This window comes from Megascapheus bottae, chromosome 18 (genome assembly GCF_031878675.1).
Source record: "Megascapheus bottae isolate mThoBot1 chromosome 18, mThoBot2.hap1, whole genome shotgun sequence".
In the NCBI taxonomy this organism is placed as follows: domain Eukaryota; kingdom Metazoa; phylum Chordata; class Mammalia; order Rodentia; family Geomyidae; genus Megascapheus; species Megascapheus bottae.
In genome coordinates this window covers 19,256,480-19,271,625 of record NC_143526.1, presented here as the reverse complement: position 1 = coordinate 19,271,625, position 15,146 = coordinate 19,256,480, and the positions used below count along the sequence as shown (strand labels likewise).

General features: G+C 36.5%; 1 protein-coding gene across 2 annotated transcripts in view; it reads right to left on the bottom strand.

Annotated features, from left to right (window-relative positions):
- The window catches only part of Esf1 (ESF1 nucleolar pre-rRNA processing protein), a 53,353-nt gene extending 38,223 nt beyond the window's left edge, over nucleotides 1–15,130 (bottom strand). The window contains exons 1-7 of one of the 2 annotated variants that reach the window (XM_090351973.1): nucleotides 15,071–15,130; nucleotides 12,670–13,337; nucleotides 10,883–11,211; nucleotides 9,188–9,301; nucleotides 4,588–4,688; nucleotides 2,766–2,918; nucleotides 359–473 (exon numbers count right to left, since the gene is read on the bottom strand). In XM_090351973.1, coding sequence (XP_090208099.1) covers nucleotides 359–473; nucleotides 2,766–2,918; nucleotides 4,588–4,688; nucleotides 9,188–9,301; nucleotides 10,883–11,211; nucleotides 12,670–13,309 — 1,452 coding nt within the window. In that variant the 5' untranslated portion in view covers nucleotides 13,310–13,337; nucleotides 15,071–15,130. Of the gene's footprint in view, nucleotides 1–358; nucleotides 474–2,765; nucleotides 2,919–4,587; nucleotides 4,689–9,187; nucleotides 9,302–10,882; nucleotides 11,212–12,669; nucleotides 13,338–14,990 lie in introns of both variants that reach the window. The other variant, XM_090351974.1, reaches the window with a different exon arrangement.
- Nucleotides 15,131–15,146: the final 16 nt, after the last annotated feature.

Here is a 15,146-nt window from a genome sequence, read left to right as displayed (position 1 = left end):
GTTTTAGGTGTTCTTTCTGTGGTGCTGAGAAATCCAACACTGGAAATTTCATATTTCAGGCAAGTGCTCTACCACTGTTTCATCCTATCCTCAAGTGATCTGGTTGAATAGTGTGTGGGCAAGAGAGAAAAGAAAAAAGAACCATTAACAGACAACTGAGTCAGGCTTAATGGCATAAGGATCTGGAAGTCAATTCTAACAGCTGTGGTAAGTAACATATGTGTATTTGTCTCATTTGCATTTGTGCATAAAATTTTTGAATACTGTCCATTTCTAAAGATCCTGTAAATAAATAATGCACACATCACTTCTTAAAGCAAAATAACACAGCTCCGTATGTCTAAAAGCTAAAAAATACCGTTGATGTTCCCATTGCAGCAGATGTGAAGTACTTTGGTTTATATGCTGTTAAATCCACTTCTGAAGCTACATCCTTGGGCTCATCATCAAAAGTAATATTATCTGGTATAAACCTAAGAAGCAAAGAGAATATATAGTTAAACATATGCTGGAGTTATAAACAAATAAGAATTTAGATTCTTCACTAATTAGTTATGGTTTACATATACATACATACATACATACATACATACATACATACATACATATCAGATACATTTCTACAGAACACACATGTAGAAAGGCAAACATCATTAGATTTAGCATTGGTAAAAACAATTCTAAGATTCATAAACTAAGAGTCTGAAATTCCACTTAAGAATCCTTATATTAGGAGACAGTATAACTGAAGGGAAAGCACATATATCTATCTCAAAAACATCCAGATTCCTAATGGTACATTCACTGGCTTACTTTATGACACTCTGAAGATCAAAGTGATTTAATAGTAAGTGTTTTGAACACAAAACATATGTACATGAAATGTCATTGAAAATAAAAGCTCAAAGTTCATTCCAAAATCTAAATATATCCTTATAATTTACTTCACAAATAGATAGCTTTTGAGTGTCAATTAGTCATAGTAGTTCATAATTAGTCACAGTAGTTCATAATTTTTAGTCATCAGGCTAAGAAATAGAATACAGTTGTTACAGTTAGGTTTTACAACTTACGTAAGAGACTTTCCACATACATAAAAATCATATAATTTTATAAATACATTGTTTTGCTGTTAATGGACAGATTTGCATAAAACCTTTCTATAGGTACATTTCTGCACAGACAGTGGAAGAAAAATATCTGAGAGCATTTTTTTTTTTTTTTTTGCCAGTCATGGGGATAGAACTCAGGGCCTGGGCACTGTCCTTGGGCTTTCTCAAGGCTAGAACTCTACCACTTGAGCCACAGCACCACTTCCAGCTTCTTTCTACGTATGTGGTACTGAGGAATCAAACCCAGGTCTTCGTGCATGCTAGGCAAGTACTCTACCAGTAGGCCAAACTCCTGGGAGCAATTTTTTAAATGCTATATTTGCTTCTATACATATTTTCCAATAAACCAAAAAAAAGTTTCCATAAATAAATGGATAGCAGCAGGAAATTAACTCTTTTTTTATGTGTGTCATTTTAATATTATGCATGACAAATAAAACGGAAGAAACTTTTTTCCATGATCAATGACCTTATTTTTCTGGGTACCCAGAAAAGTCCCAGAAGGAAATATAACAAAACACTCCTAAAAACAAGTCAGCACCAATTTATAATATTCAAAAGAGAAAAGACACAAATGTTTGATAATTACTAAACAATCAAAACAAGAACCTCTACTGTTATTTTTAACAGTAATAAGGAAAGTTTGTCTGATTAGATCATGCCATTATTGCTATAATTGTAAGCATACTAATAAAATATTATACCAAATTATAGTATTTGATAATTTTTCTACCAGTCTGAATATCTTTGAAGCCTGAAAACCAAAGCAACTATGCATTTCCCCCCCTGGAGTATTTCATTTTGAGAACAAAGCCTCTAACACACCTATATCTAAAGAATGATTTTATTCCACATGTCACAGTGGAATGGTTTAAGGACTCGAAAGGGCTAGATATAATGATAAAATGGTATGGTTGTTTCGTTTTCTTAGAACTGAAATTCAAGCCAGCTAAGGCTCTTCAGCTCTGGGTTAGTGAAGCCTGAGCACCTGCTGAAAATAATGTGCCCGTCTGTAGACAATGACAGTAACAATATTCACTCACTGAACCAACAGTACTATCCAATCTACCACTGTGTGTCCAATCTTGATCCTGAGATGTTTTGGACAGCACAGATCCTGAGATACCAGTGACTAGCACATTGCTTTACCCCTACTTCAGTGCTTTTCGCCAAGTTATTTCCTCTAGTTCCAATTATAAAATAGCTGCAAATATATATTACATATAATACTTTACCTTAAAAAATACAGACATGTTTGAAAGAACATAACTATGGTAATACATGATATGTAACACTTTACATTTTATTCATTTTCCTTCTTAGAAGTTTACTCATAGGGCCCAGGAGTTTGGCCTAGTGGTAGATTGCTTGCCTAGCATGCACGAAGACCCGGGTTTGATTCCTCGGTACCACATATAGAGAAAAAAGCCAGCAGTGGTGCTGAGGCTCAAGTGGTAGAGCTCTAGCCTTGAGAAAATCCAAGGACAGTGTGCTCAGGCCCTGAGCTCAAGCCCGGGACTGGCAAAAAAAAAAAAAAAAAAAGAAGTTTACCCATATTATTATTTGAGAATGACAATGAACATAAAGCACTATTAGTTCAAATACTTTATTTTTATAATCATGCTAAGATTTAGCTGATAACAACTGGATTACCTTAGGTCTAGGAAAGAACAACTGCTTTCAAATTCCAGGCCATCACAGTCCTCATAAATTTTACTTGCTGTTTCAGGAGAATCACAGTCTACTACTGCATAATAATACTTCAGACGTTTAAACTGATAATCTCTCAGCTTTTCCCTAGAAGCCCTTAAGTAAAGAAGAAATCATTAAACTTACTTATATAGGAACAGAGAAATCTACCTCCCATTTAAAAAAAAAAGAAAGAAAAAGGATGAGGCTCTAGATTCAATCCCTAGCATAAAAAAACAAAAAGTAAAAGCATATGCATTTATTATTATTGTTATTATTATTAAAAGCTGGCCTTCAGGACTTTGCCTTGTGATCATAACATAGCCAAGCTCCTTTTCCTTTTCTTTCTTTTTTTTTTTTTTTGAACTCTGACAAGTATAGATTTTTGGTGTTTGGACTGTAATTATCTACAATTCCAACTGGGAGCAAGGCCTAGTGACAGAGTGCTTGCCTAGGATGCATGAAGCCCTGGGTTTGATTCCTTGGTACCATATACACAGAAAAAGCTAGAAGTGGTGGTGTGGCTCAAGTAGTAGAGCTCTACTCATGAGAAAGTCCAAGGACTGTGCTCAGGTCCTGAGCACCAGGACTGGCAAGGAAAAAAAAGAAAAAGGAAACTGACAATTCAATATACTTAACCTTTTAATCTTTTACTGTGCTTCTTAGAATAGTTATTTTAGTTTTTCCTTGCTTTGCTACCACATACAGCACTTTCAAGTAAAACTACTAGACCAGAACATTGTATTATAAAGTATACCTGGAAGGGATTAACTCAATCCATAAAAAATTCCTTGATATTGGCCCGGGAGTTTGGCCTAGTGGTAGAGTGCTTGCCTAGCATGCACAAAGACCCGGGTTCGATTCCTCAGTACCACATACATAGAAAAAAGCTGGAAGTGGTGCTGAGGCTCAAGTGGTAGAGTGCTAAGCCTTGAGAAAGTCCAAGGACAGTGCTCAGGCCCTGAGCCCAAGCCCAGGACTTGAAAAAAAAAAAAAAATTCCTTGATATTACAAAAAATTTGCTTCAGAATCCTTTGTCATGAAATATAAAAGGTTTTGAGTTTAATTTCATTTAATTACAATATATACTTGGAAGAATTTCATTTGTTTTTCCTACCACAAAATTGATCACAAGTTCTATTAAGTGCACAGATAGCTCCACCTAGTGGCTCAGAAATGATCAAATTATATTTCTACACTATTATGATAAAAAGAACCTTTTGCATTCATACATTTTCCTATTTAATCCTCAAATTAAAAAAAATCCCAAACTAACTCAGAGATCTGAGGGTGAGAAAACCTAAATTACTTTAATTTTGAAATATTTTTAAAACTTCAACAAATATTTTCAAGAATACATATATATTTCAAGAATATATAAATACTGCTGAAAGTGTGCCACTTTGACATACTCATGTTTCACAAGCTACTTGGATCATAAATGTTATAAATGCAAGCTTTAGTCCTTTTTTATTTTTGTGGGTCATGGGGCTTGAACTCAGCCCAGGCACAGTCCCAGAGCTCTTCAGCTCAAGGCTACTACCCTACCCTTAAGCCAAGCCCAACTTCCCATTTTATAGAGCTTAACTGGAGATAAGAGTCACAGGTCCTTTTGTGCCCGGGTTGGCTTTGAACCTTGATCCTCAGATCTCAGCCTTCTGAGTAGCTAGGATTACAGGCATGAGCCACTGTACTTGGCAGCATTAGTCCTTTTAAGGTAACCAGGACTCTAAATTATGACATGAATTCATGAGGTTTCAACTTATGTTCTATAGTGATTCAATACCAGTCCTTTTCAGGCGCATCTTCGGGAATACTTAGTAATTCTACTGGTCCTTGAACTTGCTCTTCCTTCATCCGCTCTTTTCCAAACTCTGAAGGATATATCTAAACACACACAAAAACATAATAGTGCTGTATACATTCTTTTCACAAAATAGACAGACATGTCAATATCAGGCCAAGGGTCAAAAACCTGACTCAATGAAGGTAACACTTCATGAAGAGTAAGGCACTTCTAAACTTACTACAGCAGCTTATGCATTTTGTGGAAATTTCTTTCAATTACATCATTTTGGCCAAAGAGTAACAGATATGGGACTTATGAAGAAAAATTGATCATTTCCTTCACATACCAACCAGAATGAGATGGTTCGGGTATCCAAAGGAAAAATGAAGAAAAGCTAAACAAGATTTTAAGTTTAAAGAACTATAAATATTAGGAAAAAAATGACTTGTTTAATTGGTTTACATGAAATGCACTTAGAGAAATATATAAGACCAATTTTATAATACTCATTATATATTTACATCACAGTATTTCTCAACTGTTTTTAGAAGAAATTCTCCACATAGTAAAAAACAAAATTGGTAACAATCTTACCATACACATATTTTAAAAAATGAATTACCAAGCTGGGCAACAGTGGCTCATGTCTATAATCCTAGCTACTCAAGAAATCTTAGCTATTCACAAAAGTCTGTGAGTCTCTTAATTTCAATTAACCCCAGGAAACCAGAAGTGGAACTGTGACTCACGTTGTAGAGCACAAACCTTGAGCTGAAGAGCTCAGGAACAGGGCCTAGGCCCTAGAGTTCAAGCCCTAGGACAGGACTGACCAAAAATCACTTTCAGTAGGTTTTCTTTTAATGGTATCTACTTTCAGAGAAAAAAAAATGCAATTAACACTTTGATGCTGATGAGCCTGAATAGACATTAATATATTTTCCAGTTGTCTGAAATATGCAATTTATCAAAAGTATTGAGGCAGAGAGTGTGGCCTCATGCGTGAAGCCCTGGGTTTGATTCCTCGGTACCACATACACAGAAAGCCAGAAGTGGTGCTGCGGCTGAAGGATAGAGCTGTAGCCTTGAGAAAGTCGAAGGACAGTGCCCAAGTCCTGAGTTCAAGCAAAAGCACTGGCCAAAAAAAAAAAAAAAAAAAAAAAAAAAAAAAAAAAATTGAGGCTTGAACTCAAGGTTCTCTAAACTTTTGTGCTCGAAACTAGTGCTCTAACACTTGAGCCACTTGAGCCACAGTTCTACTTCCAGCTTTTTGATCATTAACTGTAGAAATTCATGGACTTTCTTATTGCCTCAGCTAGCTCTGAACTGTAATCTTCAGATCTCAAGCCTCTAGAATACCTAAGATCACAAATCTGAGCTACTGGCACCTAGCAGGAATATTTGAGGCTTTTGTTTTGTTTTCTGTTTTTGCCAGTGCTGAAGCTTGAACTCAGGGCCTGGGCACTGTCCCTGAGATACTTTTACTCTTCCACTTGAATCAGGGGCTTCATGCATGCTAGGCAGGCACTCTACCACTAAGCAACATTCCCAGCTCTAATGTTTGAGTTTTGTAATAGGTTGATATGGAAGCTTCATATGTAGTCATATGTTGGCCATATTAATTTCTTCCTTTCGTTTTTCTGGCTTGGAAGTGTTTACTTACAAGCAAAATACATTTTCTTTGGTCATTCTGTTTCTGTGGTTTGCTTCATTCTAGAGTGTATCATGGGCCATATTTGGTCACTACCTGAACTAAGGTGTCTATTATTTTTGTCCATTTGTCTTGACAAAACACATTTAAGAGGTTTATTTTTGTCTAAATTATCATTTAGCTTACTTATTCCATGAATTTATGCCGTTTTTTTCCAAACCTATAAATTCTCATAAGACCATAAAAATACAGACATTCCCTTTTTGTGGTGGGAGAGGGTCATTTTACAGGGGCATTTCTCAAATATTCATTAGGTATTTTTGTTTATCCTTTTAGATGTATACTGATATCCTTTTTCGTCAGTTGTGGTACTTGAACTCTGGGCCTGGATGCTGCTCCTGAGCTCTTCAGCTCAAGGCTACTGCCCTACCCTTTGAGCCACAGCCCCAATTCTGATTTTTTGGTGTTAATTGGAGATAAGAGTCTCATGGACTTTAGTATTTGGGCTGTCTTTAAACAGTGATCCTCAGATCTCAAACTCCTGAGTAGCGAGGATTACAGGGGAGAGTCACCACATCCAGCTAATGATATCCTTTTTCTTAACCTTCACTATAACTGGAACTTTACTAAGAACTGTAATAAAGTAGGGGTTAGACGTATGGTTCAAGTCATTGAACACCAGCCAATGAGCAAAAGCAAATGGGTTCAAGTCCTAGTCTTGGACAAAAAAATTATAGAACATTAAAAAAAAATCTTTACATAGAATAACTGAGACCTGTTTCAAGGACTGTGCTAATAAGTAAGTACCCTAAATGTATTCACTTAATCCTCATAGTACTATTGTGAACACATTTATGATATTAATAAAGCAGGACTGGGAGCATGGAATAGTGGTAGAATGCTTGCCTAGAATGCAAGAAGCACTGGGTTCAATTCCTCGGTACCACATACACAGAAAAAGCCAGAAATGGTACTGTAGTTCAAGTGGTAGGTACAGTGCTGGCCTTGATAAAGTCCAAGGACAATGCCCAGGCTCTGAGTTCAAGCCAAGGACTGGTAAAAAAAACAAAGAAAAAAAATAGTTCTTAAAAAAAAAAAGAAAAAGAGAGACAACAATCACTCATTATATGGCTTTTGTGTCTATATCCTGGAGGTCCTTTCATTTAGTGTCATACTATATGGACTTATGTATCTAGGTTTTGATTGTTGTCCTTAATGTACTATGTTATCTCGCATCTCTTTTCTGTTCTTTGGTTATCTTATATTGTTAAAGATTTTCACTTTGTCATCTGATATATTGTATATATGCTTATTTGGTTATTTGATATAGGATAGGGAAGGGGGGAAAACTAGATGAGGGGCAGGAGTGGGGGAAGCGAAATGGGGACCAAGACATGAGAAAGGGTATCAATGATTGTGAAGTAATGCATCTTCTATCTGGTGAATATAATGTAGCCCTTCTATTAGTTATAATAAAAAATACATGGGGAAAAAAAAAGAGATTACTAAAGTAGTCAAGATTGCACAGCATTTATAAAAATCAATATTCAAACTTAAGTCTGTGTCACATGCAAAGCTTGAATTTTATGCTGGCTTGTAACACAGTGTCTCAACTTGTAATATAGTATCTCTAACTTGTAAGAATAATAGTTTCCTTCATGTATCTTATATATGAATATAAGATTAATAATTGCCTAAAATTCTTTTTTTTTTTTTGGCCAGTCCTGGGCTTGGGCTCAGGGCATGAGTACTGTCCTTGAGTTTTCTCAAGGCTAGAGCTCCACCACTCGAGCCACAGTACCACTTCTGGCTTTTTTCTATATATGTGGTACCGAGGAATCGAACCCAGGTCTTCGTGCATTCTAGGCAAGCACTCTACCACTAGGCCAAACTCGCAGTCCAATTGCCTAAAATTCTGTTTTCTTTCTAATGTAATTTGAATTATTTCTTAATTGGTTAATGTTAGTAATTTTTAAAATTTATTTTATGCAATTTATTTTTTTACTAGACTTTGTCCATTTAGGGTTATTTATTTTTGTTTAAAACAGCTTGGCTTTGTACACCAGGCTGGCCTCAAATTTATGATCTCTATATTCTAGTCGTTCACGTGCTGGGACTACAGGTATATATCACTATAGTTGGCTTTCTTTGCAGTTTCAAAGTATAATAACAAATGTAAGACCTACAAATAATAGCTCTATCTACCCCTTTCTAATGCTTATACTTATTTCATGCTCACCTGTATTAGACTATTCCAAGATTAATTACATTCTTTAAAAACAATACTACAGTTTTTAAGATTTTTGTTGTTGTTGTTGTTGCTGTGGTTATGGGGCTCGAACTCAGGCCTTATCCCTCAGCTTTAGCACTCAAGGCTAGTACTCTACCACTTTGAGCCACTAATCCACTTACAGTTTTCTGGTGGCTAATTGGAGTTAAGAGTCTCACAGATTTTCCTGCTCAGGCTGTCTTTAAACTATGATTCTCAGATCTCAGTTGCCTGAGCAGCTAGGATGACAGGCATGAGCCACTGGTGCCTGGCTATTTAAAGCTATTTTTTTTTCTCATTTTAAAATGGGTAAATAGATAAATTTCATTTCAATTAAAAACTTTTAAAACTTCATATAGATGTAACATTTGCAATAATCACAAAACAAGATAATTTTCTTCAGAAGTGAACGGCAGAGCAAGCTACTGTGGGTCTGAATGTTCAACACTATTCAGCAGTGATTCTTAAAACACACACCAAGCAGATGAATTCCCAGAGAATCGTGTGGACTGAGAAAAGTCAATTCCAGCTTATGCTATGTCTCATTCTCTGTATGTATTAAACTTTCTTAAACCAACACTAAGAATTGAGTCATGGTCTTCTTTTTAAAGCTATTTTTAAAAGTTAGACTTAGGTTAAATGCCTAGAAATATTTACCTCCAAATGAAATCAATACTTACCTTTACAGAAAATACAACACCTCCCTTTGGTTTAAATGAATTGAATAGAGCCAACAAATCCTTGGCCTTTAATCTATCCCAGTCCATGTTGCAAACTGCTAATCGACGTGTAATCTGAAGGAAGAAGATTAAATACTATTATTTACACCATTTCAGTGATGTGAAAATTAAAGACAAAAAAAGAATGTACTTCTTTTCTCACATTGTAAAGCTCACTAGTACAGTTGTTACATAAAACTTTCTCAAATGAGAGAACTTCAAATGAGCCCAACAATAATACAATCATATAGATACTTTCTCTTAGATTGTGACTTAGATTACGATCATAAGGTGATTTTTTTCTTTTTTTGGCCAGACCTGGGTTTGAGCTCAGGGCCTGAGCACTGTCCTTGGACATTCTCAAGGCTAGAGTTCTACCACTTGAACCTCAGGACCACTTCTGGCTTTTTTCTATGTACATGGTACTGAGGAATCGAATCCGGGTCTTCATGCATGCTAGGCACTCTATTACTAGGCCAAACTCCCAGCCTGACTTTTTTTTTTTTCCATTATAGAATATGGCTACAATATTCTTTTTTTAATTAAAGAATTCATTAACATTGATTTTTATATTTCAAATGTCATGTTTAACAAACAAGTATTCAAGAATGGAATCTATATATAATCACTGGCACTCCCAACTTTTTTTTTAAATGCCTGTCATGAGTCTTGAACTTAGGGTCTAAGCTCTGTCTCTCAGCTTCTTTCTGCTCAAGGCTAGTGTTCTACTACTTAGTGCCACTTCCAGCATCTTCTGAGTTGTTTATTGCAGATAAAAGGTCCCATGGACTTTCCTGCATGGGATGGCTTCAAACCATGATTCTGAGATATCAGCTTCCTGAGTAGCTAGCATTATAGGCATAAGCTACCAGCACCCAGCATGCGGTTAACTTTTTAACCACTACCTTTGATTAGCTATTCTGCCACCCATGCATGAGAGGTAAGGTTCACAGAAACAAAAATATAAACTATCCACAACACAGTATGTTAGAAATGAACTGGGGTGAGGGGAATGGGAGAAAACCATGGGAAGGGGTAATAACGTTCAAAAAGAAATGTACTACCTTACATATGTAATTGTAACCCCTCTGTATATCACTCTGACAATAAAAGTTAAAAAAAAGAAATATAAATGACCAGCTAAAATTTTTATGTGACTTCAAATTAAACTTAAAGTAGCACACACACATATACAATGTATAGTATATACATACACATATACATATTATTCTAATATATTACATATTATATAACATACACAAGTATATGCATGTATGTATATATTATATGCTTATGTAATATATATATGTTAGACATATACATATATTTTCTCCCTCATTATCAGTAAGTTTAAATCAATTAAGTTATTGTTACCAGAGGTTGGAAAATGTGACTCCGTAATAGCAAAAAAGAATACATTCTGTACATACTCATGTACGCATACACACAAATATTTTTATCAATAGTTTTCACACTTTGGGGTTTGGGAGGAGGGGGGTTCCAGGGACCAAATCCAGGGTCTTACACATGCTAGGAAAGGATTCTACCACTAAGCAACACCACTAATCTCTTCCCATTTATTTAATGATACCAATCCTACCATCTGTTATAACTCATGGTACTACTTTATTCATAAATGATGTACCAAAACGGTACCTCATCAGCCCGAGGAGCATCTTTATCTAATTCTCTCCAAGCATGCTCAACACCAGGTTCTTCAGGAAATACATCAGCCCAATCATCTTCATCTTCAGAACTAGTTTCTATATTTCCTTTCCCCCTTGCAAGATCAGGGCCACTGTCACTTTCATCATCATCATCACTGTCGTCTTTCTCTTCATCAACTTCACTTCCATCATTATCAGCTGAGGTTCCATCATCACTTGTGATTTCATCTTTAGATTCCTCATCACTTCCTATTTCATTAGCATTATCTGAATCTTCGTCCACAGAATCTTCATCAAACACCTTTCCATCATTGTTTTCTGCCATTACAAATTGAACCAATAGAAAAGTTAAGGGTAGGGGGAGGAAGAAAAATGAACCCACTGAATTAAATTGAATCCAAAGTAACTGTTATTAGATTCCGTAGATATATTACTTAAATGAAATGGAGGAAAATATAAATTCAGTAAAACTTATGCTTAACCAAATTACTTAAGAGATATCTTAGTATATACTCAAATCATGTAAGTAGATTATTTATGGTGTATTTTTTTTCCTGCTTTTTGCCAGTCTTGGGGCTTGGGCACTATCCTTGAGCTTCTTTTGCGCCACAGCACCACTTCCTGTTTTTTCTGTTCATGTGATACAGAGGAATGGAACGCAGAGTTTCATGCATGATAGGCAAGTACTCTACCACCAATCCACACTCCCAGTTCATGTCTATATTTAATGCCCTCTATCAATTCCTAGTTTTGATGGAGGCATGGCTCATGAAGCTCTGAGTTCAAACCCCTGTGCTACTCATAAAATAAAAATAAAATCTAATTGGATCACAAATGACAACAGGTATCAATCCAATAAAAACAATTAAGTCAATATGAACATGAGGGCTTGCACACATGTACACACACATACACAGCTTATGCACATGACATATACACAGCTTTTTGATGTACACTTTTCTATCCAGGCTCGTTATGAACCACAGTCCTCACATCTTTGCCTCCTGCGTAGCTAGGATTATAAGCATGAGACAGCAGCACGCAATCATACTACCTTTTAAAAATTTGGATAACCTGGTTAACTATTTCAAAATTCATTTCACTTCTTTCCTCATTTAATATGGCTATGTAAGACTAAAAATTACCCACTTTTATTGGATAGTGTTACTTTAGACCACTGCACAGACTTTTCCCTGTATAAGAGATTTACAAAGGTGTAGGGAAGGTGAAATCAAAGCCAACCTCCATACATCAAGCCATGCACTCAGCAGGAGAAGTTAAGGTAGAAGGTGTCTACTGAAGTGACAACCCACTGTTTCATTCCATCCCCCCATTAAAGTGTGAACCCCTGAGATGATCTGTGTGCTGAGAGGGCTTACTTTTTTTCCTAATTAGTATAAAAGCATCCTATAAACTAGCGATAATTTTGAGCTGGGAGAGTATGCCTTACATAAGTTCTATTTTAGTATATACTAGGTGTTAAACAGTTAAATGAACTGATGAATGACATCTGATCCTACTTAATTTCTTCAGATAACATCTCTTATCATATGACAATATATAAAATTTCATCACATTAAATCATTTAGATTCAAAGTTGTATCTTGTAGTGCCAAATCAAAAATAATTGCTGTCTATTTTTCTTTCTGTATTGTTTACAAAATAAGGATTTGGCCATCCCAACATACTCTGAAAATAATTATCATTCTACCTTTTTTCTTTTTAGCACTAGTTTAAAAATACTGTACCACCAAAGAATCATTATTCTCAACCAACCTGGTTGTTTTTCTCTTTTTGTCTTGTAACAACTGGTCTTAGGAGACTTCACAATTTCAGATGTCCTCAGTTCTGCTGCCCTTAGTTTTCCTTTGGGAAAGGTGTCTGTACTATGTTCAATGATATTTCTTTTCTCCTTTGTACTTTTTTGGGTAAATTCACTACTATTCTTTTTGGGCCTTATTTCTGAATCTGTCGTCTTAGATTTACATGCGCTTTTCATTTTTTGACTTTTTTTAGAATTATCTAAATCATTTTTACTTATAGAATCCTTTTGGTCCATTTTCTTCATTTCTTTGTTTTGCTCTTCAATCAGACTATTTGAACTATTTTCTTTAAAGGTTTGGGTTTTCTTCTTTATTTTCTTTTGGTTCAGTGCTTTGCCTTCTTCATCAGAGAGATCAGAATCAGAATCTGACAGGTCATAGAAACGTTTCAAGTCTTCTGTAGTGCTATGGTTGATGGGTCGCCCTCTTTTGTCAACAGCATAGTTCAATTTGAACTTTTTGTCATGAAACATGGCTCGAAATCTCTTGTCAATCTTGACTTTTCTATCCTTTTCAGGCATTTCCCAAAATCTGGGGTCCTTTGAAACCCGCCTAAACCGCTGGTCATTCATTATTTCTTGTTTGGATGACATTTTGAAATCTTACCAAAGAAACCAAATACTGAAAAAGAAAACAAATGTTACAACAATGAATAGCCAGTAACACAATTAGGATATTTTAACTCACAATAAAATGTGCGTAAAATAAAGGGACATGAAGTTCAACCCCACCTTCCCAACTTATTCTGGGTTACATGGAAAAAAGCAAAAACAGCCAACTGTTCTCTTTTCCATTTGGAGAAATAAATTTAAGGCATATCATACAGAACCTTGGGGTTTTATGATGGGTAGTACTTTATTAAATTCACTTACAATTTTTATATGCCCATCTACATTTCTGTAGGTGATGCAAGTTAAGAGCTAATGCATTTAAAAAATACTACTATGGGCCAGGAGTTTGGCCTAGTGGTTAAAGTGCTTGCCTAGCATGCATGAAGACCCGGGTTCAATTCCTCCGTACCACATACATAGAAAAAAGCCGAAAGTGGTGCTGAGGCTCAAGTGGTAGAGCTCTAGCCTTGAGAAAGTCCAAGGCCAGTGCTTAGGCCCTGAGCTCAAGCCCAGGACTGGAAAAAAAATAAATTAAATAAATAAATAAATAAATAAATAAATAAAATACTACTGAAATGTGAAGGTCCATGCATGTAATCCCGGCATTCAAAAGACCAAAGTAGGATAGTGAGATGCACACCAGCAAAGGTTACAGATAGAATGAATTACAAATTAGACTATAGGGATGATTTCCTGTCTCAACACTTTGCCAAAAGAAGAAAAAGAGCAACACACACACATTGCAGTTGATACCATTTGTTCCCTGATTCTCTTTCACCTGCTGCCATTCCCAACACAAGTCCTACAATGTTAGTCTCCTAATCAAAGACCAAAATCAAACCAGATTTATTTAAGAAAGTTCCTTGTTTAAATTTACAATTGGACAAGAACAAGACTACTAAGCACTCCACTTAATATCTCTCTTTTTTCCTTTCTTATTCTTCTTCCTCTTCCTCTTCTTCTTGAATTAGCTATTCTGGAAGTAACTAAGGCATCAAAGGGTCAATTACCCAAAAACACACTAAAATGTACAGGTTCATGTCCACTGACTGTCACACCCTTAAGCCTCTGATGGTTTGGCTTTAATGGGATCTGAATGCCAAAAGCCAATCAACTGCCTATTAACCTACCTACAACAGAAAATCTAACACTGGAGGCCAGCAGATACTTGGAACCCACACACAAAGGGAGAAATCTCCCCTCCTTCCCCCCATCTCAAAAACAACCAGCAAAAAGTTTTCTCTTCTTTTTAATTAAAAACAAAAACATGGCCGGGAGTTTAGCCAAGTGATAGAGTGCTTGTCCTAGCATGCACGAAGACATGGATTCGATTCCTCCGTACCACCCACACAGAAAAAAAGCCGGAAGTGGTGCTGTGGCTCAAGTGGCAGAGCTCCAGCCTTGAGAAAGTCCAAGGGACAGGGCTCAGGCCCTGAGTTCAAGCCCAGGACTGGCAAACAACAACAACAACAGGGCTGGTTTCGTGGTTGAGAGATGAGACAGCCATAACACACTCGAGAACCAGCATGGGACCTAATGGGACCTCAGCACCGAAGCAGTCATTCCCTCAGCCCGGAAGTCTACCCACCCTCACACCCCGGCAAAAACACTGAGGAAATCTGAAGATGGCCCAAAAAATGAACAAGAGGAGGACGAGGCTCACTCCTCCCCGGTGTAGAAGAGGCCTTGACAGAGGCGGGTTCACCCTCCGAGTCCTTCTTCTTAAGCTCTTCCACCACTCACCACAGAGGATTCCTCCCGGAGACTCACGTGGAACCACACCCACAATCCTCCGCGCGACGCTCCGCGCCGGAACGGC